This window comes from Quercus suber, unplaced genomic scaffold, assembly GCF_002906115.3.
Source record: "Quercus suber isolate HL8 unplaced genomic scaffold, Cork oak 2.0 scaffold_143, whole genome shotgun sequence".
Lineage (NCBI taxonomy): Eukaryota > Viridiplantae > Streptophyta > Magnoliopsida > Fagales > Fagaceae > Quercus > Quercus suber.
The window spans coordinates 1176112-1203626 of record NW_027069604.1 but is presented as its reverse complement, the minus strand read 5'-3'; the positions used below and the strand labels follow the sequence as shown (position 1 = coordinate 1203626).

The following is a 27515-nucleotide window of genomic DNA, read 5'->3' as shown; positions in this document are numbered from 1 at the left end:
ACTATAGGTGTGGACACAACGGGGAGTCGCCACCTAGTTTTACAATGGCTTAGGAACCATGAATGTATTGTCCTTTCGGGAAATGACCATTGATCTTACTACCAGAGTATGGGTTCGGAGTTTAGATATGACTTGGGAAGGTGTTAGGCACCTAAGACCACCCAACCCTATGGTTGGCTTCCTCTTATTGTGTCTTAATCCTATTAAAGGCACATTCAATATTGCATTCTAACTCACACACACACTAGCAAACATCTAAGCACGCAACATGGCATCAAACATCTTAAACGCTAATCATATATCTATCTGTTAGGATTAGTGCCTTAAAATCTTATTGTATGCTATGTATGACACTATATTATATGTAATAAAATTGTTTTATTATTATCTGAAATAATGGTAACATGAATATTTAGACATTATCATATAGTCCTTGACATGTATAGTATGTGATTTATGTGATTCAAGCACAGAAGATATAAATCACAAGTTCTTTGTAAACTCAAAATCTTAGTTCGTAGTCGTGATGAAATTGGGCATTTCATCTACGAAGACTATAACTTGTCAATTAAGATGAAATGTTAAGATGAAATTTCAATTAAGTAAAGACTTCTAATTGATATGTTAATATATTTTAAGTGTATAAGACATATTGAACTGGACTACTGTAAGACTTATTATTCTTTTAATGACTATCAAATGAATAATAAATATCACGACTTTCATGTACATAAACTCTTAATCCTGAGGGAATAGTGAACCCGATCATGAAATGTAGGTTGCTTTAATATATCAGGAGTGAGATCTAAACAAACGGTTAAAACCTTAGTATGTTGGGCAACCACACATAATGTTGAAAGAATACATATTCTTAAGATGGAATTCATAGTCTATTTATAGAGATATAAAATATTCTCTTGAGATAAGTTTAATGGGTTTGGTTATTCAAAGTGTTAGGCCTAACTACTTTAGTAAAGAATTACTAAGTTTATATTTTATGAAATTAGATTTCATAAAATATATATGAATAATTTAAAGGATTAAACCGAATATTCAAAGATCAAGAGGTAGTAATCTTCAAAGTAACAGTTATATATTATGACTTTGTATTACTACGAATATTTTCATAAAGGGGTTAAATGTTTAATAAAGTCTTGGAATATAATTTATTAATAAGGCATAGAGTGCAAATATATTTATATAGTGGTATTAAATATAATTAAATTTTGGGCTTGTCAAGAGTTGACAGATAGATCCAAAGCCCATTGGAGCACGAGCTTTATTTGTCTCTTTTGGTCCCACTCCAAGCCACACACTAAAACCCCAATTGAGTTGGCCCAAAAGGCTAACCCAATTAGATAATCAGTTATTTATTTAATAAGAGTTATTAAATAAAGTAACTGCCAAGTGTAGAAAAATATATACGTATGATTTAAAAGAGAAACATTTAGATTTTTTTCTCAAGACACTTGGTTATTCTCTTGAACAAATATGTATAGAACTGATTGAAAGACCACACATCTTGGGCACATTGTGGAATTGGAGTGAAGATTGAAAGTCTTCCCAAGTTCAATCTTCATTTGTTTTGAATTTCGCTACAACAAGGTACGCCTTCTTATTCTTTGTTTCTAAAATTTAGATGTTGCATGTTATCTCACATGAATGAAGTAGATTCGTTTATATTCCACTGCGTGTTTTTGTATTAGATACAAAATTGTATTTTTTCCATGAGTTTTCCCAACACTATCACACTTATCAACAAAAACTAGCATACATCTATCATGCATACCATCACATCATAAACCCTAGCATTCATCTAGCATGGCAAACATATCATCTCAAACAAGGCAGCAACAAATCATGGTAGAAAGGTAGGCGTGGCAACCAAATATTGATCATCACATGTATTCCAAACTTTTAGACATGAAATCAAGTGTCAAACAAACATATTTCATCGTTAAAATGCATGTTCATACTAATGCATGACTTACCTCACTTACCTTGCTGTATCTCAGCACCTACGACATCAATGGATGGGCATATGGATGCATGTTCATGGTACTAATGCAAGAAATAAAGAGAAAACCTTAATCTAGCATGTTAAAGACAAACAAACATATAAAACAGAGAAACAGAGACTTTAGAAAGCATAAAACAGGTAAAAAAGGAGGCATATTGTATGAAAGAAAGGAGGAAACAAAAGCACTAAACCCAAATTAAGGTTTCTAGGTATGGGTATGTGTGTGCATACATAGGCCTGTGTATGCAAGCCAGTTGTATGTATACGCATACCACGTGTCTGTGTGTGCATGCATTAAGCCTATGTACACAAACACACTCAAAAACCCTAACCTAAAATAGCAATGCAAAAAAACAAAGCAAGACTTTAAAACTATAAATCTAACAACCTAGCATGCTTAGAAATACAAATGCTACCTAAAACTAAACTATATAAATATAAACAAGCAAAGAAACCAATAAAAACATAATTAAACTAAAGAAAGAGAAAGAAAAGTTCAAGAACTCGATACCTCAAAACAGAAGCTTTCTAAGCTTGATTTTGACTGTTCCCTTCAGTCAATCTATTCACAATTAAATATAAGAGTGATTAGTAATCTTAAAAATCAAAGATCAAGGCTAGAAAAGGCCTCAATTAAATAAAATTGACTTAAGGATGTTTTGTGAAAAACTCTCTCTTTGATTCACTATTTCTAGAAAATCTTAGGTTTTCTCTTAGGATTTTTGTGCATTTTTTAAAAGGTACCATGTATGGCTATTTATATTGTGAAAATGGTGGTTTGGAATGGCTCCCAAATCATGTGGGATTCATTCCAAACCTCAACAATAATGCAGAAAAGCTTGCCTTTTTTATGTTTCTGAAACCCTAGTTACGTACACAGACTTGTGCCCGCGTACACATGCATAAGGCCTACATACGCAACTTCTTATTTGCATATGTAGGCTAAGAATTTTCTTAGCCTTTTATTTTCCAAAAATATATTTATTTCTCATAAAAAGTTATATTTTTCATTTTAACACCTCTTAAGTCAATTTGTAATCTGATCAGGCCCTAAACCAACCTTGGGCCTTAGAATTTCGACAGCATTAGGAAACAGAGGCGTAAGTCATAAGGGGTACAAAATGTGATGTCTACAGTTTGGGATTTGTTCTAATGATTTGGGGCATTACAAGGGGTGTGTAGACACCGTATTTTGTACCCTTTACGACTCGGACCCCTGTTCCCCAATGATGCTAAAACTCTAAAGCCCAAAGTTGGCGTAGGGCCCCATCAGATGTTAAATTGATTTAAGAAATGTTAAAATGAAAAATGTAACTTTTAATGAGCAAATAAATATAATTTTGAAAAATAAAGGCCAAGAAAACCCTCAGCTTGCGTGCGTAGGAAACAACTTGTGCATGTAGCCATGATGCATGTGTATGCAGGCACAAATTTGGGCACGCATGTAGGGTTCTAGAAACTATGAAAGACAAGTTTTTTGCATTAAAGACCAAGATTTAGAATGAATTCCATATCATTTGGGAGCCATTCCAAATGCCTATTTTCTCAATCTAAAAAGCCATACATGGTACCTTTTCAAAACACACACAGAATTCTTAAGGGAAAACACAAAGATTCACTAGAAATAGTGAATCAAAAAGAGAGTTTTTCACAAAACATTCTCAAGTCAATTTTCTTTTGATTAGGGCCTTTTCTGGCCTTGATCTTCGAGTTTAAGATTACTAATCACCTTTCATTAATTGTGAATAGATTTGACTACAAGGAACAATAAAAAATCAAGCTTAAAGAGCTTCTATTTTTGAGCTATTAGTTCTATGCTTTTCCTTTATTTTTTCTTAGTTTGATTCCATTTTCTGTTTGTTTTATTGCTTGTTTTATGTTTATATATGTTTGAGTAGCTTAATTTTAGTTAGCCTTTATGTTTTTTAGCACAATAGGTTGTTAGATTTATTTTTTTTAAGTGTTGCTCTTGTTTTGTGCTTGTTATGTTTCTAGTTATTGTTTCGAGGCCAAATCCATATGTGTAGGATTTTGCATGTACACGTAGGCCAGATTATGCGTACATAGGAATGTTCATGTATATGCATAATCTTGCCCAGAAACCCTAATTCAAGTTCCTGTTTCTTTTTCTTTGTTTCTTTCACATGATATGCTTCTATTTTGACTCTTTTTCATGGATATGGTCTCTGTTTCATTGATTGTTTATCTGTTTGCTCCATATGCATAGATTAAGGTTTATCTTTTATTTGTTTGCTTTAAATACCATGAACATGCATTCACATATTCATGCATTAATGCCATAGGTGCTGAGGTGCAGCAAGGTAAGTGAGGTAAGTCATGCATTCACATGAATATGCATGGATATATGTTTGATGATAGATATGAATATGTTTGTTTGGATGAGTTTGTCTTTTAATGTGTAGATGCAACCACATGTTACTTAAATCTTTCCATGCTTATGTTTCTGTAATGATTTGTTTGCTCCCTTGGATGATGTGTATGATAGTAATATGCTAGGGTTTAAGATATGATGTATGCTAGTTGTGATGTTGTGATATGCCATGATAGATGTATGATTAAGTTTTGGGATGATTAATAATATGTTGTATGTTAGATGTATGCTAATGTGTGTGTGAGTATAGATGCAATGTTGAATGTGCCTTTAATTTGATTAAGACATAAGACACAATGAGTGGAAGCCAACCCTCAGGTTGAGCGATCTTGGGTCCCTAACACCTTTCCAAGCCGTATTCATGGTTCCTTGGCCATTGTAAAACTGGGTTAAAGGTTCTTCTCCAAAAGGACGCTATATTCATGGTTCCTAGGCCATTGTAAAACTAGGTGGTGACTCCCCGTTATGTCCACAATGGCGACTCTGCTGGGGATAATGAGTTTAATTCCAATGTGTTTTATTTCTTAATCTTAATAAAGGCTTATTCAATACTTGTTTGCACACACATCACTTGGTTCTTTTATCCCTTTACCTTGGTGATGAATGGGAAGATGGAAGGCTCCATTCGAGCCCAAATCTTCTGGAGTTCATCCCACCAACTCATAATCTATGCCATAGCCTATGATGGGCTTTGAGTATGTTAATAGTTTGCCATCAATCCACAAAGGTCCACTTAGGCCCTCGATTGGAATCATGGCCTACCTAATTGTGAGTGACCTACTGATCTATCCTTTTTGCTCTAGAGAGCCTACCCACACTTAGAGAGATCCTAGATGCTATCAATGAGAGGATATCATTTATATATCTCTTGTTTATTCAACCATATATCTTATGTTCACCTGATGCCAAAGGACAAATACAAGATGTAAAAGTGAAATGATGACCTAAGAGTTATGGTATACCCTAAGATGTTTGGGATAAAATAAAAGAAGTTCTCACATATAAGAGGTTTATTCCTAAGTCCAAAGTTATATCTTAACTTGAAAGGTTCATAAGATTGTAGCCTAATTGCTATCATAAACCCAAATTAAGAAGTGCTTTTGAAAAAGAGGACTTTGGGGGACTTCGGGCCTAAGGTAACAAGTATGCTATGGACTTAGCATCCTACATCCTACAAAACCAATATGAACTTCCCTAATCTTAGGCCTCCTTGTTGTATCCTTGGGCCTAAAATGATGAGAACTTCAGGGACTTTAAGAGGAAGGCTACAATATATTCTAGCTAGAGGGCTATTTCAAAAGAAGATATTATAATGAAAAAGAAGAGCCCAAAAGTGATAAATACATTGTAAGCCCATGTTTAAAACTATAGACACTCGATTTTGCACCCATAATATAATTTGGAAGATGACTAAAATGACCATTTCAAGTACCCAAAAATCATAGTTGCATTTCATGCATTAAATCATCCATTACATATTATAAAAATGATCTTGAGATTCTAACAGTTGTAATGATATGCTCGATTCTCAGATCGGATAGTCGGATTGAAAGATATCACAAGATCAAGTTTTCACAGTATGCATGTATTGTATATGGGTGAAGCTGATCACGTGTGATTAAATTAAATTAATTTTGATTGTTCAACAATTAAAATTATTAAATATTTTGTGTGAATGGCTATTGGTTTTTATCAAAAATAAGCTTGGTTGCATAGGAATAAAGTGGATAATTAGATAACAACAAAATTGTTGATAATTAAGTCTTTTTAGAGTATTTATCTATCAGATAATTATTATTTTAAGGACCTGATTATCAAAATAAAAGAGATTTATCTTGGAACACGAGTTGAAAATACGTCCAAGTATAATTCCCAACTAAGAAAATCCCTAAAAAAGAGTCCATATCAAACCAAAAGAGAGGATTGGGCTCGGCACTTGAGAGTGCCAATCAACACTCTTGGAGAGCTTTGCTTTAGGAGTTTCTTTTCAATTAAGTGGCCCTTACTTAAATCTTTCAAAAATTCATTCTCTTTGATCTCTAGGATAATTCTCTGCTTGCGGAATACGTTCATGCAGGTATGTTCTAACTTTACTTCACCTAACATGATTTGTTTGTTTTATTTTAATTTCAAAAACATGCTCTCATCTATGCTTTATTTTCTATGAATTTGACATTGTTTCTTGTATTTATATAACCATGTTTGTAATATGTTATTGCATGCTCTTTTATTGCTTTTGAAAAATTCACACGATTAGTTGATAAACATGTATAGGTCTAGGGTTGAATTTCTACTTAAGATTTTAGATTTGCAAAAGAGTCCATCATAAAAGTTCCATGTTTTTCAAAACTAAAATAAGATCTACACTTTTCTTTCTCCATGTTTTTCAAAACTAAAATTATATTTACATTTTTTTACCTCCATGTTTTTCAAACTAAAACCAGATCTAAATTTTTCTCTATGATTTTTGAAAATAAAATCTGATTTGTATTTTGTTTATAAAATTTGATCTGAATTTTGTTCACAAAAACACGATCTGTATTTTTTTTATAAATAAAACCAAGTTTGTATTTTTCATATAAAATTTACATTGTCATAAATAAATTAAAAAATCTGTCTATTACATTTAAAAATCAAACCAGATCTAAATTTGTATTAGAAATCCATTCTTTTTCTTTTAGGGAAACTTGGATTTAAATTTTTATTAAGTATTCTCATCAACCCTTTTTTATACAAAATAAAGTTGCAGATCTAAGGTTCTTAAATAGCATTCTAACCCTAGGTCTAGGATTTGACATGGCATTTGTTGTGTATCATTTCATACTTTGAATATGGGTACTTAATGGTCATTTAAAGTTTAGAAGACCAGACTCTGTCTGGGCAGGATGGGTGTCTAACACCTTCCCATCCTATAATCTAGCCCCTAAACCTTAGAATTTTAGGTTGGTAGATTTAGTGTCTTGTTTTATTTTAGGTAGATTGTAACTAGGAAAAAAGGCTTTGTATTTTCCTTTTTTTACTAGATTGTACCTAGGAATCAAAGCAATGTAAAGTTCTTTCTACCTAGATGTAATTGTTTCCAATCAATAAGAATGCATACTATTCAAGATATATTGTAGTTTGTAAAGTTTTCTTATTTTACTTATAAAAAAAGTGGTGACTTCATAGAATCTTGAAAAGGGAAGGTGCTAATGCCTAAACCCTTTTCTGAGAGCACCCAAGTTTCCCAATCTCCCACAGTGGCGACTCCACTAGGGATGTCGAGGGCTAAACTTTACATTAGACTTTAAATGACCAATTAAATATCATGGTGTTGTATGATATTTGTTGCTTGTCTGGTATTGCCTGTCTGTGTATTGTTTGTATAGTATTTTATTTAAAATGTAATGTTAGTTGTTAAAAGCTTTCCTTAACTGTCATTATGTGTGCCATTAAACAACAAATATGCATGCACCCATCTCAACATATGAGTGTAGTAATCATGGATCACTGATCTTTATTAGATTCGGGTACCCAACGGTGATGTAAGGTTGAATTTAATCAACTATCTTGTTGGTTTTATTCCGTGCCAATTTGCATGTATTTCAGCACTTGGAAACACTGTATTTAGGTGGGATTCATGTAAGCATAGTGAGTGAGAGAGTGTGAAGAAATGCTCAAGAAAGTGCAAGAAAGTAGGGCTTCGCGGCTGGGACTCGCGGGTGACTCGTGACTGGCAAGCCGCCAAATTCAGCACACGAGTGAAGCGTGCGAGAAGATGAACAGTCGTGTCAGCTGGAGCACTACAGGACAAAAAGTCCAGCTTGGCCGTTCTGTTAGCTGGCGGCTTGAACTCTCGACTAAGCCAAGTCGCGAGGCTAAGCCGCCAGCCAGCCCTGTTTTGAAAAACCTAACTCTTCGCATTCCATTCTCACCCTAGTATCAATACCCCTTAAACCCACGAAATGTAGAGAGCTTTCAGAGAGAATTTGGAGAGAGAAACCCTAGAGAAAAATAAGATTGCCTTATCCACAATCTTCACAAAGAGACTCTTCAAATTCTTCTACTCTCTTTCTTTCTATTGATACATCCTTGAGAGGTTCTTGACCAAATCATTTTTCACCATACCCACGTCTGTGAGAAGGTTCTTTTGGTGCTAAGGGAAGCAGTTTAGAAGGGACCAATAGTTATTGGTTGATGCTATGGGCTATAACGGAATCCGGTAAGCTAGAGAAGAAAAAAGTTTGGTGCAACCTCGTTGGAGCAAGAAACTTGGAGGGCTTAGGTACCTGGGTAGATTAGGCTTGGATGGTCTATTACTGTTCATGTATTCTAACTACATTTTCTAGTGGATTATTGACCGCTTGGAGGGCCGCAGAGAGGTTTTACGCCGAGGGTTTCGGTTTCCTCTTTGATAACACATCGCCGTGTTGTCTTTGTGTTTGCATCTCTCTTCCCTTAATCTTTACCATTTAATTTCTGTTGTGGATGTGATTTTAATTGGTTTAGATTGTTTATCAATTCTGTTATAAGCTTGTTATCATTTTTCGCACATATATTGTTTGATACAAAGTTTGAATTGGTAATTTGTTGTTTGGGGGTCTAAACGTTTATAGTGTTTTCAACGCTATTTGAACTTTTAGGCGAACTCACCAACTCGTAGCCCAAAGTCACTAGATCATTTCTTGTTAACTAAAAAGGATAGACCATGCCATTTGGACCAACATAATGTTCATTACATTACAAGTTGGGAGTTGTAATGTCCTAACTATGGGAAATAACAAAATAACAAACCCACCCTACAATGTAATGACTTAGAACCTATCCTTAGGCATGTCCAGGTTAAAATTGTATTGCACCATGTGTGTGTTTGCTTGGTTGAGTAGATTGACATAGATGGAGACCTAGCTTTGTTTAACCCAACTAAGCGTTTTCTTAGGGGAGGATTTGGTCAAGATCAGAGGGAAGACTCCAAAGAGAATCCAAGAGCAATAGCCAAGCTAGCAATTCCAGTTCCAAGCCTATCATCGTATTGAAGCCCCTGGGGCCACGGAAACATCTAGATTGATGTCGCACAACTTGTTCAGGCATCGGAGCACTCAAAATTCTTTTTCCAGTCAAATTGACCAAAATGAGCCTGGTCAACCTTGAGTTGACCAAAAGTCAAATTGGGTCAAAATCTAACTTGAGGTTACCTCTCGAGGGCACCTAAAAATCCTAATTTTGATCCATCAACCGGAAATGGTTAGACCAGTGCCATTACAAAGATTATCAAATTCCCTTTCTGACGACTATTCATGAGTCGAAATCGAAGTTAAAACAGTTGAGATACCTAGAAAACTGTGCAAAGCACGTCAGCACACTTCCTGAGGACATAACTTTTGATTCATCCATTGGATTTTCCATTTCTTTAGTGTTATGGAAACTAGACATCCAAAGCTTTCCAGGGACACCAATATCATTTGAATTGGAGTCCAAAAGGGCCTCAAATATGTGATCAAAATCATAACAAAAAAGCATGGAAAAGACAAAATTTTTGATGTCAACTGGGTTGACCCGGTGCACATTGTTTAGCTATTGAGCATTAGGAAGCATGCCAAAAGTTTATTTAACCTCTCAGATCCCCAAATTTCAAAAAGGAAGATTTTTGGGCAGTTTTGAGCACTTTTCTGGGTAGATTCTCTCTCTTTTCCTTTCTAAATTCTTTCCCGAATACATCCAAAAACCTTTGATTCCTCCTTTCTCTCAACAATCAAAAGGTAGTGTTCACGCTCTCAATCTTCCTCTCATTGGCTCTATACCTTGGATTTGAGGCTTAGGGGTGTGGATGTAGCTTTTCAGCTACAATCCACACCTTAGCATGTTCTTGTTTGTTAATATGCTTTCTCGCTTTCTTATCATGTTTTTAGATTTATCTTGCTTCGTAACATTTTTTATGGTTTTTCTAGCATGTCTCCTTGCTTTTTGCCATGATTTACAACTTTAATGTAGTTGGCCTAGCCTTTTTGGGCTAAAATATGTCTAGATTTTGTGTTTACACTTAGATCTACATGCCTATGTGTTCTTTTCCGTGTTTATACTTAGATTTACATGCCTATGTGTTCCTTGCCATGTTTATGCTTAGATTTACATGCCTATAATTAGATCTGTCTTTGTGGGCCCTGTGCCATGCCTATGTTTAGATCTATGTGTTTATGTGCCCCATGCCATGATTATGCTTAGATCTATGTGTTTATGTGCTCCGTGCCATGTTTGTGTGTTTAGATCTACATGTTGGATGCTATGCCATGCTTCTATAGTCTTTTTGTCTCTTGATATATCTCTTTCTTGCACTTTGGCCCTTTTGGTAGGATGCAGATTTAGATCTTGTGGTTTAGGCCTACATCCATACACCTAGGCCTACATCAAAAGGTTTGGATCATTCCTATATGCATGTGTATGCTTGCTTGCTTCTATGCTTTATGTCTATGTTTGCCTCTCTAGATCTAGGCTTTGCCATGTTTTTGTGCCCTTCGTGGACTTCTGCCTTTTTGGTCTTTGGGGCCACTTGCTTGCGTGGTTACATCCAACCTCCTTGTGGCTTTGTTTGGATGTAATCACTTGTGAGAACGCATCCTAGTGATGCCGGTTTGCTCGATGCATACCCTTTCTCCGCTCCCTGTGATGATATGCTTGCCTTGCTTGCTTGTGCCACTCAGTAGGCTATCTTTGCTCTTTTACATTTTTGCATGCTTGCCTACATGTCCATGCATGAGTCTTTGCTTGCTTGTGTCATCAAGCCTAATTCCTACTATTTCGTGTGGGTTCACACCCATCTTTGATACACGAGACCCTGAGTCCCTTTTAGAAATTTTGCTTGATGGCATGTGTGTCGTCCATATTCCAATCTAATGCAACTATAGACATTCAATCCAAACCTACATTTGTCCTCCTTGGATATCGTCTTTTGTTTGATAACATGTTTGTTTGCCCCTCCATGTGCTTAACATGTCTCTTTGCCCCCATTTGGCTCTCTTTGATATTATGTCTCTTTGCATGCTTTCTTTACCTCTTTGTTATTTCCATTGCTTGTCTACGAGTTTTTTTTTTCCTTATTTGCTGCATGTACACACATGGAGTAAGGACACTTAGAGTGAGGGCACGACCTCCTAGGTGCGAGCAGAAAAGGCAAAGATGCAAGCCTAACAAGGCAATGTTTAGTAGATTAGGAGGCCCAACATCCCCAAGTGGTTAGGTCTTTCTATCTTTCTTTCTCTCTTTCTCGATTTTCTTGGAAGCCAAACATCAAGCTACAGTAAAAGATCATAGGAGTATCTCAATCTATTTTGAACCATCTAAAATTCAAAAAATTGATTAGTTGCTTAGAAAATGTAGGAACAAAAAATAGCCTAGAAATCTCAAATTTCATACTCAAAAGCTTCATGAACCATAAAATTGAAAAGTTTTGGTTTTCTTTTTTCCATTTTCCTACCCTTTCTCTTCAACCAAACAGAGAGAGAAAGAATGAAATTTAGGGTTGCTAGGGTTCGAAGATAGTAGATGAGAGGTTACCGTTAGTAAATTGGGGGTCGCTATGGAGTGATAGGGCTATGAAACGTTGTCGACAAATCTAACCCATTGGTCCTATTGTTTGCTCCATTTAAGAAATTCTCAAAATATTCTTTTGGAAAAAATGCCCATACGCCCCCTAAATTTTAAAATAGTGGTCATTATACTCTCTAAACTTTTTTTCTAGCCAATTTACTCCTCGAACTTTGTACACTTGCCAAATTAATACCTCAGTCGGCTTACCATTACAACACTAACAGAAAACACACGTGAAGTTTAAAATTCTCAATATCAATCCTCTGAACTTGAATGAAATTTGAAAAGAAGAGAGAAACTTAGAGCGATGATAGACTAGAACAGCTGCTGGCCGCCACATCCCTCCTTTCGAAGCCGGAGTTCTTTGTCCTGTGGTTGATCTCGTCATTCATGGTCCCACTGCACCATTCAACCATCCAAATTTGACCCATTGTATAGCTTAAGCTTTAATGTTTATCAAATCTTCTTTCGACATCTACAACCAAAAGTATATTGGGGAAAAAATCTTAATCCACTCAATGTCTATGTGTGAATTAAAATTAATGACTACCAAGCAAGTACTACATAAACAACGAGCACCACATAAACATAACCATACAAGAACACCAAATATTACATGGAAAACCCTCTAGTGTAGAGGGAAAAACCACGGAGCAACTCCGAAAAATATCCACTATGAAATAAAGATTACAATTATCAAGTTTATGCTAAACTTGAGTCCACAATAAATTGGATATACAATAAATAAATCTCAAGGAGGAAATACAATCTCACCACAAAGGCAGTAGTAAAAGTTTCCTTTGAATACTCCAGCTCTCCATAATTGTAGCCCTTTAAAACTCCATGAGAACTCCACCAATTTATTTTCCTTGTGTGTAACTTAAGCAAAGAAAAATGTCTCATTTTTCTTTTTCACTCTCTCACACTCTCACTGTGTTTCTCTTTATCTTTTCAGACTACACCTCTCAAGTTGAAACTCTTTCTCACACCAAAAAATGGCCGAATAGCTCTTTGTTTTGCTTCAGCTCTCCATTCAAGGCCGAATGGCCTTTGCTTCTTTCTTTTCTTTTTCTTCAGCATGTCCAACACGCTTAAGCATCAACTTTGCATTAAACCAAAAGTTGATTTTGTGGGGCTTGAGAAGACAAGCTCATAAATGAGCTTTGACAAGAGTGGCAAGCAAGTGGGCTGGACCTACTAGGTGCCACGCACCCAACAATCTCCCCCTCCAGCCCACTACGGAGGAGATCTTTAACCCAACTCTTCAGTTAGAATTCATATCGGCCAACTCAACACAAAGCTTTACCTTCTCTCTAGACACAACCTTGGTTAACATGTCAGCTGGATTTTCATTTGTGTGAATATTCTCTAATTCAAATGACTATTGTTCAACAACTAGTCTCAACCAATTGTATTTCACCTTAATGTGCTTCGAGCGTGAATGGTACATAGAATTCTTGCTCAAGTCTATAGTACTCTAACTATCACAATTAACTACATACCCATCTTGCTTCAAACCTAATTCTTGGAGAAACTGTTTCAACCAAAGCATCTCTTTACCTGCTTCATTAGCTGCAATATACTTAGCTTCAGTTATAGATAAGGCAACACACTTTTGCAATCTTTATTGTCATTATACAACTCCCCTTGCAAAAGTAAATAAATACCCCGATGTAGATTTCCTACCATCAAGGTCACTTGCCCAATCTGCATCTACATAACCCTCTAAAATTGGTTTAGAATCACCAAAAGTCAAGCACAATTTAGAGCTACCTCTTAAATACCTGAAAATCCACTTCACTGCTTGCTAATGATCTTTACCAGGATTAACCGTGAACCTACTGACAACACCAACTGCGTGAGCAATATCTGGTCATATGCAAACCATAGCTTACATCAAACTCTCAACTACTGAGGAATAAATAGTTGATGCTATGTCTCCCTTCTCTTTCTTTGATGAAGAACAAGATCTCTTTCTCAACTTGAAATGAGAACCAAGAGGTGTGTTGACTGGCTTGACATGTTTCATATTGAACATTTTAAGAACCCGCTCAATATATTTCTCTTGTGATAACCATAGTTTTTTAGCTTTCCTGTCATGTAGAAGCTACGTACCCAAAATTTGCCTTGCTAAACACAAGTCTTTCATATCAAATGACTTGACCAAGTCTTTCTTCAAATTTCCAATCACACCTGCGTCTTGTCCTACTATCAACATATCATCTACATATGGCAGAAGAATAACAAATTTACCATTGAGAAATTTTCTAACATACACACAATGATCTGCATTTGTCCTTGTGTACTCGTGACCCAGCATAAATGAGTCAAACTTCTTGTACCACTGTCTTAGAGCTTGCTTTAAGCCATATAAACTCTTCTTTAACTTGCAAACCATGTGTTCTTTCCCTTTCACTTTGAATACTTCTGGCTGATCCATGTAGATTTCTTCTTTCAAATCACCATGAAGAAAAGCTGTCTTCACATCAAGTTGCTCAAGCTCAAGATCCAAGCTAGCTACTAATCCCAGAACTACCCGAATGGAACTCATCTTGATAACTGGAGAGTATATCTCATCAAAGTCAATCCCTTGTTTCTGACTAAAACCCTTGACCACCAATCGAGATTTATACTTCACTAACTTGTCACCATATTTCTTTAGCTTGAACACCCATTTGTTTTTCAATACCTTTTTGCCTTTAGGAAGTTTCACCAAGTCATAAGTCTTATTTTGTTCAAAGAATTCATCCTTTCATGCATAGCCTTCAACTAATTTTGCTTATCCTTATGAGACTGTACTTCCTGAAAACTTTCTGGCTCCCCCCTCTTCAGTAATCATAGTATACTCAGAAGTGGGGTATCTAGTTGATGGACGACGCTTTCTAGTAGACCTTCTCACCTAGGTTCTACCATCTCTAGTGGAGGAGGCTGTTCCCCCTGCTCAATACCATCTGTTTCCGTCACATCATCACCATCAACACCTGTTGGCTCATCAGCATCAAATTCAATTGGTTTATCACCATAATTCTCATCTTGTACTTCTTCCCTATTTGTGACATTATCTGAGGAAGAAGAGGTAGGTGTAAGATTAGGAACACCTCCAACTGTAGCTTTAGGCTTTTTAGTTTTCTCAAAGTTTGCCAAGTTTTCATTCTCATGAAAAACTACATCTTGACTGTTGATCATCTTCTTTTCTTTTGGATCTCATAGCTTGTAGCCAAATTCTGCATCTCCATATCCAACAAATATACAAGGAGTGTATTTGCTATCAAGTTTTGATCTTTGTTCCTTAGGCACATGAACAAATGCCTTGCACCCGAATACCTTCAGGTGAGAGTAAGAAACATCTTTCCCTGTCCATACTCTTTCTGGAATATCAAAACCATGGAGATCTATTAATTAGGTAGCATGCAGTCACAACAGCTTCACCCTAGAATGACTTAAGCATATTAGCCATTCTCAACATACATCTGATCTTCTCAACAATAGTGCGGTTCATCCTTTCTGCCACACTATTTTGCTGTAGGGTACCAGGAACTGTCTTCTCATGTCTAATGCCTTCCTCGGAGCCGTAACTCTTGAATTCATTAGATGTGTATTCATCTCCGTTATCACTACGGAGACACTTTAAAAGCTTTCCTTTCTCTCTTTCCACCATGGCATGAAATTTCTTGAAGTGCTCAAAAACCTGGTCTTTAGTTTTCAAAACATAAACCCACACCTTTTGTGAAGCATCATCAATAAATGTAACAAAATATTTATTACCACCTAAGGTCTCAACATCAAAGGGACCACATACATCAGAATAAACAAGATCTAATACAATGGGTTTTCTAGTAGAGAGTATATTAAATGAAACTCTATATTGTTTGCCAAATAAACAAAAATCACAAGGATTTAGTGACCTACCTTTGGCAAAGGGAATGAGAGACTTCTTTGCCAAAATCTGCAACCCTTTTTCACTCATGTGAGCTAGCCGCCTATGCCACAAGTTAGGCAAAGAATCCTCTTGAGTTGCACTAACAACATCCTTGCACAACCTTACTTGTGTCTTGTAAGGTGTAAAACAAATCTTCCCTCTAGCAAACACCAATGATCCTTTGCTACGCCTCCATTTTCCATCACGGAAATAATTGCCATAACCTTCTTTATCAAGAACATGAGTGGAAATCAAATTTAGGCAAATATCCGGAACTTGTCTCACATCCTTTAAAATCAAGGTGTATCCAGTGTTAGCCCTAACACAAATATCACCAATTCCCACATTGTCGGCATAATTATCATTGCCTATCTTCACTCTCCCAAAGTTTCCCGCTTTGTATGAAGTGAATAACTCCTTTCTTGGAGTGACATGATAGGAAGCAGCTGAATCGATCACCGATCAAAGTGGAGATTAGAACCCAACCCCCCAAAGGATAAAGGGAAAAAAAATATTGCTTCTTTTATTAAATTTAATGAACAAAATTATATTGACCAATAAATTATGATGTTAACTTTTTTTAAAAAAAAATAATTAAGTTCAAGTTACATCTTGTATTACTTTAAGTAAAGTTACATTACTTTTTTTTATGCAAATTTTGACAAATCCATTATTGAATTAAATTATCATCGTATATTTTCCATACTTGCAAAATTACATGATAATCAAATATTAATAATTATGTCATTAATCAAATATTTAAAATTCAAGTTTTTATAGTTTAAAATTATGCATCGAAGATGAATTTATAGATTAAATAGTAAATAAAGTCTGATTGACACAAATTTTGGCATGAGTGCTAAAAACATAAAAACATGTAATCCAATGATTGGATTTATCAAATTATTTTTTGAGATAAAAGATAGAAACTTGTATAAAAGAAACTAAAGAATGAGTATACAGGGGGGGTTTGGCTATCCCGTATAGAACAGACAAAGGAAAAAACAGCACAAATATTCCCTAGTGTGATGGAAATACAAGAAAATAAGAATTGACAAAAGGGCAGGGAACACAATCTCAGGTATGTTGTTGAGCTGCAGTTAGGCGCTGGTATTCAGCCAGTCCCATTGCATTCTCCAAGATAACCTTCGGTTGTAGTTGTACCCTTTCAAAATAGAATTTGTTTCTTGCATTCCAAATTGCCCAAGCAAGTATTGCCCAAACCTCAAGCCACGAAACAATGGGAAAACATCTAGAGTTGTGTTGGGTCATTTCTGAAGTTCACCTCGAACTATAGCCCATACGTTTCTAGCAAAAGGACATTCCCACAAGAGATGGCATGCCGTCTAAGAAGGATGATCACACAGCTCACATTTTGACTCAATCTTCACCTTCTTCTGCTTCTGCTGGAGGTTTGCCCTTGTAGGCAAGATATTCAAGTTATTATTTCAATAAATAGTTATTAATTGGTGTAATTTTAAATAATGTAACGCCACTTAATTTTTTTAATTGGATATGAATTTTGACAAATTTACCATTTGATTACATTGTTTTTTTATATTCTTTATACTTGCAAAATTTCAAGAAAATAAAAAATCAATAACTATGTTATTAATCAAATATTTAAAGTTCAAGTTTTTAACCTAAAAAATGTCTAAAATACTCTCTAAACCTAGAAAATGACTAAAATACCCTTAAAACATAATTGTAATTGAAAAAGTGATTGAAATACCCATAGAACACCTTGTTGAACTCTAGTTTTATGGGCTCAAGTTCTACTGATTTATATATGCAATTGGAATTTATAGACTCAAGTTCTCTCTCTCTTTTTTTTTTTTTTTTTTTTTTTTAAAGTTTTTTTTAAACGGCCAACATCTTAGTAAATCTCCTATAGCAGCATTTTAAGATATAATATAGACCAAAAATTAATATTTTCAATGGAAAGGTCATTGTTTTAACTTTTAACACACATATGAAGTCTATGCATAAATGAATTAAGTTTCACTATTGAATCAAGTTTTGCCAATAACTTTTTTTTGGCTAAAACTCTATAATATCACATTAGAATCTATACCATTGTAGCTACATTTTTCCAACAACTAATACTTTATAACAACTAAAAGTAATTTGCTCTTTCACAAGTTGTATATGCTTAACAGTAGTCCGCAAATATCTTGCCGATGGATGGCATCCACCTTTTCCTTGAACGTTCTAGATTTGGCAGATGACTGGCTTCACTGCCCATTTACAAGTGTAGAAAATGTATTAGAAATCAATAATATGCCAATTAACATAATAGTTCAAAAACTAAGGCGCTAAAAAGCCAAGATTTTCAGGTCTACAACCTATGGAGCAGTAAGATTCTGAGGGGGTAATATATTTAGCAGATTATAAAATTGGGGGTGAAAAATATTTGATGAATTAACTCTCCCAAGACTACAAATCTAAAATAATGAACCATGAGCCAAGTGTTCCGTGTATGACAAATTACAATTACAAGGAAAAAAGAATTCATTTGTAGATAGGACCATAATAACCTCATGAAAGGCTCTATTCCAGACCTTCACTCATCTGACCATTCCCTCATCCTACCCATTAGCTCTTAACAACTTAATAAGTTTAGGACAAGGATTTCCTCCAAACAGGTTTGGAGGAATTCCTTCAAACAGGAGCAGGTGTCACTTAAAAGGAGAGACACCTCAGCTAGAGTCATGTGCAACGCACATGACCCATTTACCTGTGGAGTAGCTGTTAACCCTAACAGCGTTAGCTCTTTCTTCTCAAAACACACACGCACAGCCACTTTCTTCTCCAGCACACCTACGCACAGCCACTTTCTTCTCCAACACACCCACACAGCCTCACGCCTCTCTCTCACAGCCTCAACCTCTGTTTTCTGAGCAACCTCAACCGTGAAAGCTCAATCTCAGACCGGCATCTCAACTTGAGGTCTGACCGGCAAGAGCTTGTGAGGCGGAATGGACGGCGGCCACATGCAGCAGCCGCTGCTCTCACCGGACCAACTGGACAGCCCTCCTCTTCATCTGCTTCCCCCGTCGCTGCTTCCCCCGTCGCTGGACGGCGGCCCACCCACTGCACATGCCGTTCCTCTGCCGATTCCGCCCCATCCCTTCTCTCAATCCGTTAACAGCCTTCTCTCTCTTTGCCATTCCCATCCCCCACCCATCTCTTCGCCGCCAAGGACCACCAATCCTACCACCCATCTTTTCAAGGCTCCAATTTTTTCCAGGTTTGTTACCAAATCCCTCTGTATTTGAGTTTATTTTGGTACGCTTTGTGTGATATATATGAATAATTTAACTCTAGTTTTTTCCTGCTGTGATAATTAGATTTATTGTTTTTAATTTTTTAAAAATTACCATTTTTAATTCTAGTTTTTGCTTGCTGTGATAATTACATGGTGTCTCCTGTTCCTAGATTTTAAATAGTTAGTTTGTTGAACTCACACTGATGGGACAAATGTGTTATCTATTTGTTATTTGCAGAAAATGTGATATAGGGATCCAGGCAATACGCAAGGCAAAAAGAGCATATGAGACTTTAGAAAAGAAACAGAAAGAGAGAACGTATGGGAGTTTAAGGGCATTTGAAAACCTTGGAAAGAAATGGAATTGTAAACGTGAAGAGGGATCAGAAAAAATGGACATGCTTCTAACTGCAGCCAACACTCTAAACTATGAAGAGAAATTGGCTACTGTTCAGACAGACTTACAAAAAGGATGACATTTTCTGCAGAGGACAACATTTGAATTTAACGGTTTGGTCAAGTAGTGATTTTGATTTTGTACTTGTATCCCCCGATGCCAAAAATATTATTTTTGCTGCACTGTTTACATATTTGGGTAGGTTGTAAACGGATAGACTCCGCTAACTTTTGGAAACATAAATTGGGGAAGATATGATTCTTAAGGTTGTATATTGCCAGTCAGCAGCTCCAGAAACTATTATATGTAGCCTTGACCCTGCTAAAGTGAACAGGAACTATGGCACCAGTTTAGTTGGAGAGTTTTGAGAAGCTCTGTTAAATTTGCTGCTTTGTACTTCAGTAAATGATACTGTTATTCTGTGCTGTATGTTCATTCTTTAGTATAAATTTGGATATTGCACATTGGGATTTTTTTTTCCCTTCTTAATTTGTATTATTATCCTATGGTGTAAAATGAAATTTAGCATCATTCATAAATTTGGAGTTATCATACTACTGTAATTTTCTCCTGTGTCAATTAGTTCACGGTGCCTCATCCCAAGGGTGGTATGAATTTTTGTGAGAAGGGTGCATTAGGTACGGAAAATATTATTGTTTGTGAATGCAAAATTTTGTGTACTTAAAAAAATGGAGAAGTCAATAATATCTTATATTATAGACCTGACAAAATTGAGGTTTTGTATGTTAGGTACTACATAATATCTTGAGCTCACAACTTGGGAACATCAGAACATTTTGTCTAGTGCTTTAAACGGAACATCAGGACATCTTGAGCTCACATTTTGTCATGGTGAATTTGGTGGTCTAAATACATATTTGACAAGAAAAGCCAAAGAGAGCTCACATTTTGTCATGGTGAATTTGGTTGTCTAAATACATATTTGACAAGAAAAGCCAAAGAGAACGAAAGCCAACCAAATCCATATTTAAGTTTAAACTTTGTGAATCTTGAAAGAGAGCCTAATGAAAGGAAGAACTCAACAAATCTATTGCCTGCTTTGCCTGCAATTTAGGCTATATTTGTTTCACCTGAATGTTTTCTGCCAACCAAATTCATATTTAAATTTTAAATTCTTGAATCTTAAAGAGAGCCAAATAAAAAGAAAAGCTCAACAAATCTATTGCTAAATTTAAATTTTCATCCATATCATTCTATTGCATTCATTTAAAGCTGCCTTGTTCAAATATGCAAATACATAAATACAAAAATATAAAAATGAACTTTCCCATTGCATATGAAATTATCCAAAATCTATCAGTCCAAATTGTGATGTCCAAATTGTGCTGTCCAAAAAATCTATCCACATTGTCAGATATGCTCTCCAAAAATCTGTCAAAGTCAGAAGTGCTGTCCAAAAAATACTGTCAAAGTTCTGTCCACTAGATGGTATATAACAGCCAATATGTTGTCCAAAAACTATCCAAAACACAAGGAAAACAACCAATATGGTGTTTTTCAAAGGTTGTCAATATCAGGATCTATTGAAACCTGCAAAATATGCCATCAAATATAAAATAAGTGTATGGAAAAAATAACTAAATAGAAAATATAAGTTTAAGTTGTAGCAAAATTCATAACGACTATACACACCTGATTCAAGTCATATAACCCAACATGATCTTGCCCAACCAAAAATTCATAATCAAAAGATTCCTACATATAGCATTTAAACAAATCAATATTTCATTTTCTATGCTAATGAAAGTAACTGGGTAGTAGGATATTAGACAAAATTTATAAGTATACCTGATTCAGACCATTTAACCCAACAATATTGTCTTGTCCAACCAAAAATTCACAATCAAAAGATTCCTATGTATAACATTTAAACAAATCAATATTTCAATTTCTATGCTAATGAAAGTAACTAGGTAGTAGGATATCAGACAAAATTTATAAGTATACCTGATTCAGACCATTTAACCCAACAACATTGTCTTGTCCAACCAAATTACTACAACTGAAAGATTCCTGTATATAACATTTAAATACATTTGTGTCACTTTTTAATAGTAGTTATTGTTTAATAGTATATTAGAAAAAATATGTAAGTAGTAGCATCATACCTGAGTTATGTTATCTACTAATTGTGATGGTTGTTCAACATTACTATATTCTTTGTGAGAATTAATATTGGCTGAGGAATCGACCTATGTGGGAAGAAAAAGCAATTGTCACATAAAACAAATTTATGAATCTACAAATTCATGTTCTTAATGGAATGTAAATGAACTTACTCTATTTAGGCCATTGCGTGATTGAACTTGTCTTGCTCCACTAGTCTTTTTGGGTTGATCCTTCTGTCCACTAGATTTTTTTTTTTTCCTTTCTAATGAACTTTTCAACCTTCCTCTTGGACGACCTACAGTAGGTTTTGTTTTGATCCCACATATGCCTTGAGAAACGTCCACATGTGACTCAAATCCCCCGTCACTTTGTAAAACATTCTCGGGAACAACTTCACCATGGACCTCACCCTCCATAGAGGACAAACAACATTTAATTCTCATTTCTTGCAAATCCTGCAATAATTTATCAAAACATTTATCAACATGTTCATACATCATCTCTCTCTCTGCTGCAAGTGTGTTAATTTGAAGACATTTGTGACTCAAGTGAGAAAGACGCTTTCCCACTGACTCTCGAGCACTACCTTTAACATCAATGCCACGATAGTCCTTGATAGAACCAGCCTTTGCATCTTGTGTCCATCTTTTCAATACATAATGGGCTGGAATTCTCTTAACATTTTTCTTGTCAAGAACTTTCAAAGCATGGGAACATAGAATTCCCAAAAAGCTAAACTTCATGCAACTGCATTGGACTGTCGTTGTTGAGGCTTCATATTTGACTAAGTGCTCTTGAGTTTTGTTTCGATATTTCACTTTGTATTCTGTGATAGAATCAGATTTACTAGCCTTGTAAATAGTACAATCCACAATCTTCACATATTCATCTTGAAACATTTTAAATATTTCTGGAGTGTACAACTTTGCAGCGTGTCTCAACATCTCAAAATCAAATAGTAAAACTGGTGTTGTTTGTCTCATTTTGAACTCTGCTTGTAGTTCTTGACTTCGCTTGTCAGACAATACTCTAGAATAATGTCCAAAAAATTGCAAAAGACCATGTTTTGGCTTCAAGTATTTCTTTAGCACACTATTCATTGACTCACTGCGTTGAGTGCTTTTCATATCAGCAGTGAACATATGTCGACCGTATACCATACACCATTTCTCTTTCACATCAAACATTTCACGCAACCATGGATTATCAGTTAAATCATATGTCTCAAGCATGTCATTCCAAGCAACTATCCATTCATTTTCATCTTCAAAATCATACACACAATGACTAAAATCATTTCGAAATTGGTTTGATGAATTAAATATATGATGTAAACGCTTAGCAGCATTCTGATAAATATGCCACACACATAAACGGTGATTTGATTCAGGAAACACATCTTCTATTGCATTAGCCATTGCAGCAGATTGATCTGTAAATATAGTTTTTGGTTGTTTTCCTGACATTGCACTCAAAAAAGTTTCAAACAACCACTTGAATGACATTATAGTTTCATCATAAAGTAAAGCTGCACCAAAGACAATTGATTGTTTATGATGATTAACCCCAATAAATGGAGCAAAGGGTCGACCATATGAATTTGTTCGATAAGTGGTGTCAAAACATACAACATCCCCAAAGTGTCCATAATCAACTATAGATCTAGAGTCAGCCCAAAAAATATTTAAAATTTGATTATCATCATCAAGTTGTATAGAATAAAAATAAGATGGATCTTCTAATTGCATCTGTCTAAAGTGATCCATCACAGCACGACCATCTCCTCTCTTTAAAGCCTCCCTCCTCTTGGAATTTACATGATTTTTATAGTCAACATTCAAAAACCCAAGATTTTCATAACCACCAACTTGCATGCTTAACAAATCTATGGTTTGTTTTATTGATACCCCAGATTTTTCTGCATCATCCGCAAAAGCTTGTTGGGCAGGTGTTATTTTCCTATTTGATCTTAACATGTGTTTCATTGGAGAAGAAGCAAACTCATGATTATGTTGTTCGTGAAAAGAAACAACTTCTAACATACCATCCTTTTGAAGTTGACAAGTCATTTGTGCTAAACAACCAATTCGTGAAATTGGGTGATGAAAAGATACCTGTTCACGACGTTTGTCAATAGCTCGTTCACCTTCTTTTGAACAACAAAATGTTCTCCTCTTAATATGTCCAGCACTTCCTCGCCTAACATACTGTTTCCTTACACTGAAGCCCATTCTATGAGCATATTGTTTGTAAAACTCATATGCATTATCGTCACAGTCAAATTTCATTCCAATAATTGGTGCTTTAATTTCCTTATTGTGTTTACTGGGGGTGTTTGGACTGCCATCAATAGGTTTTACTTGAGCTTCTTCCTAAATCCAAAAACCAATAAAAAAAGCAATAGTGTTAAGAATATTCAATATGAAAAAAACAATATTTAATTTTTTTAATAAACACAGCAAGAAATATTTAGAACTCAAAATCAGCAACAACAACGACAGTCACAATCAACAGAAATTAATAAACCGTAGTTGCTTATAGTCTTATAAACAGTCACAATCAACAACAACAACAACAATATTCAGAACTCAAAATACCTAAACATCCTATTCAACAAAAATTATACTCAAAAACTCCCAAAAAATAAGTAGCATATAAATCCTGGCAACCAACAATAAATACCCATTCAAAACCAACAAAACCATAAGCTTTTAAGCTATAGAACTCATCTATGTCCATAATCATAAGGACAAATATTCAAATTTCAAATGTAATGCAATTTGAGAAACCAATTTGAGGAAATAATTATCTTTTAAAAAAACAATGTTTTAAAAAAAAAAAAAATCAGACCTGAACAAATTGAGGACCATTGCATTTGTCACTGTTAGGGAGAATGCCGAGACACGATGGAGCTGTAGGAGCGGTGGGAGCAGTGGTCCTTGGCGGCAAATTTATGGGAGCGGCACTAGCTGAGTGAGAAACTGAATGGGGCGGAATCAGCGACGGGGGAAGCAGATGAAGAGGAGGGCTGTCCAGTTGGTCCGGTGAGAGCGGCGGCTGCTGCATGTGGCCGCCGTCCATTCCGCCTCACAAGCTCTTGCCGGTCAGACCTCAAGTTGAGATGCCGGTCTGAGATTGAGCTTTCACGGTTGAGGTTGCTCAGAAAACAGAGGTTGAGGCTGTGAGAGAGAGGCGTGAGGCTGTGTGGGTGTGTTGGAGAAGAAAGTGGCTGTGCGTAGGTGTGCTGGAGAAGAAAGTGGCTGTGCGTGTGTGTTTTGAGAAGAAAGAGCTAACGCTGTTAGGGTTAACAGCTACTCCACAGGTAAATGGGTCATGTGCGTTGCACATGACTCTAGCTGAGGTGTCTCTCCTTTTAAGTGACACCTGCTCCTGTTTGAAGGAATTCCTCCAAACCTGTTTGGAGGAAATCCTTGTCCATAAGTTTATTAGAAAGGGGACGAATGGTAAAATAAGAATTTAACTTTATATAATATTGTACTGTACTTAACCAGCTTGGCTACTCAATCCAAAAAAATCTCAAGTGTCAACAAATAAATATAGAAGGAGAGGCTTTCCACTGATAACTTTATTATTATTATTATTTCAATTTAATATGCCAATTTACAAGTGATAACTGAAATGTGGTCTTACAAATTTCTTTAACCTTGATATCCTTGGATATAACTATTTTATGAGGTTGATTCCCAATATCTCATATTAGTTCAAAACATCAACAGTATTCATCATACCAATTTAGGGTAGATGTCACCTGACTGTATTGGAAATAGAGCAACTATAAAGAGGTTTGAGTATATTTTCTTAAAAGTTTAAATGAATCAGACCTAATTATAGTAAGGTAAACAGTAAACTATTGAATATAAAATTAGAGACGATAACATATCTATTTAACAGGTCATTCTATTGGCAAAAAAAGCAACTAGGTTACCCACTTGATAAGTGTTTCCTGCTATAGCTTTCTCAGTTTGGATGGTACAGTTTGAAGCATATACCCACTCTGATGACAATGACTACCAAGCCAACACAGTAGTGCGAATTACCTGCTAATTGACAATTATTCAATGAGCACCTAGCTTTAGAACCTTGAAAATGATTTCATCCAAAATAGTTTATCTGAGAAAGGCTTTGCAAAAATAATAACTTTGTCACCATGATCCTCATACAGCATATGCTCACCCTTAAATCTTGAATCAATGGTAGCAGCTAATCCTCTCCAAATGCTATCAAACATTTAGGAGCATCCCAAGAAGTTGCAAATTGACTTCAAATTCACAACAAAAATTCTATTTGATGAAATTTTAATCGCCTCATTTTGCACCTCCATTTAAAGAAGTCCATTGTGAATATACATGCCTATTCTACTACTGAACTGTTCACATGCATACTCAAGACCCTTCAAATAGATCAAATAGCCACACAGTGAATGTACACAAATCTTGTGACTTAATTGGACATGTCCTTATTCCAATTACTAGTCAAAAATAAAAAGAAATTGAAGTTTGGCATACAAAAATTGTATATCACATTAAGTAATTTTCTTTTTCTTTTACAGTATATCAATTACCATAAAATGATTGGGTTATGAATATGTATGTTAATGACATAAGATCAATAATACAAATTAAAAGCAAGAAATATTATGTGATAAAAAAAGTTTAAGATCGTTACTCATGTTTCTTTATTGCAATCATCAAGGAGAATCTTTATTCAGAAACACAAACACACATTGTTTGTTGATCCTATAAATAACACAACAAACAAAATTTCTCCACAACTTGTAATTGTTCCATAGAGGAAATATAAACAAAAAAGTTTAGTTCACAGCAACATAAAGAGACGATAGAACAAGAGAGATCAACAGAAAAATCCCAGACCCAATGAAAACTCATTGACCCACAGAAAACAGAAAGACCCATTGAATAACCACAGCTCATCAGAAAAATCAGATACCCAAAGACCCATTGAAAATCCCTCTAAAATTCACAGCCACAAAAACCCAGGATAACACCCAAAGAACTCAGTGAAATTGAACCCACAAACCCATACAACACAAACATAGTGCGATAGAACCGGAGTGAATGAAATATAGAGAAATTACAATACCACAACACAAACTGCATGAAGAAGATTGAGGATTCCTCCTCACCGACCCCATACACAATACCCACAAGAAAATCAATGAAAATAAAGAGTTCATATATCTACATTTTCAAATGGGTAATCCTAAAAATAAAGAAAAATGGAAACAAAACGACGACATTGAAATTTTCAACTTTGAAGAAACCTTCACGTGAGAATGCAAGAAGAAACAATCTGAGAGGAGTGGAGAACATGAGAGAGAAACAAAGATGCATGCAGAGAACGCGAGAGAAAAATTGAGAGAGGTTCTATCTGAATTGTTTTACCAATAACCGGTACCCACTAAAACTAAACCAACGGTTAAGATCAAAACAATACAAAATTAATGATTAGAATTTATGTGGGTACTGTACTCCCCAAAAATAAAGAGGGTACAGTAGAATGAAAATTGAAAGGGTCAAATGTCTTTTTTTTTTTTGAGGAGAAAGGGTCAAATGTCAATAAGACAATATAGACACTAATTTTTGGTTGTCTCGAACAAGCCTAATTTAGGAAAACTTTCCTTATATATATCGAACAAGCCTAATTTCGAAAAACTCCAGGGCCCGCGCTGTCAATTAAAGCAAAACTATAGGCATTTCGAGACGGTCACTTCCTCTTCCCACAATGGCTATGTCCAAAGCAATAATTCTCTCCCTTTGCATGTTTATGCTTTTTGGGCTTCTCACT

The 27515-nt window shown here is 35.4% G+C and overlaps 1 protein-coding gene and 1 long non-coding RNA gene across 3 annotated transcripts; one reads left to right on the top strand and one right to left on the bottom strand.

Annotated features, from left to right (window-relative positions):
- Positions 1-18508: 18508 nt before the first annotated feature.
- LOC136068936 (uncharacterized) lies at positions 18509-20031 on the top strand. The gene is made up of 2 exons (XR_010630236.1): positions 18509-19144; positions 19401-20031. It is a non-coding gene; the product is annotated as an uncharacterized LOC136068936 (long non-coding RNA).
- Positions 20032-20745: 714 nt separating this feature from the next.
- LOC112025240 (uncharacterized) lies at positions 20746-27114 on the bottom strand. Of its 2 annotated transcripts, XM_065776867.1 has the most exons (9): positions 25640-27114; positions 24540-25103; positions 23804-24061; positions 21860-22144; positions 21689-21772; positions 21528-21593; positions 21369-21434; positions 21213-21275; positions 20746-21110 (listed from the first exon to the last, which is right to left on the bottom strand). In XM_065776867.1, the coding sequence occupies exons 2-9, from the start codon at positions 24768-24770 to the stop codon at positions 21078-21080; spliced, it is 1086 nt and encodes a 361-aa protein (XP_065632939.1). In that variant the 5' UTR covers positions 24771-25103; positions 25640-27114; the 3' UTR covers positions 20746-21077. The 2 variants fall into 2 exon arrangements, with proteins under 2 accessions (XP_065632939.1, XP_065632940.1); XM_065776868.1 differs by lacking the exon at positions 21369-21434 and having other exon boundaries at positions 25640-27113.
- Positions 27115-27515: the final 401 nt, after the last annotated feature.

What these genes read in the sequence shown, in the direction of transcription:
- LOC112025240 (XM_065776867.1), bottom strand. Translation starts at nt 24,770, where the DNA reads ATGGACGGCGGCCACATGCAGCAGCCGCCGCTCTCACCGGACCAACTG. An exon ending in ATGGTCCTCAATTTGTTCAG is followed by an intron (nt 24,062 to 24,539) that starts GTCTGATTTTTT and finishes TTTTGGATTTAG; the next exon opens with GAAGAAGCTCAAGTAAAACC. An exon ending in TTGACAAACGTCGTGAACAG is followed by an intron (nt 22,145 to 23,803) that starts GTATCTTTTCAT and finishes AAATTATTGCAG; the next exon opens with GATTTGCAAGAAATGAGAAT.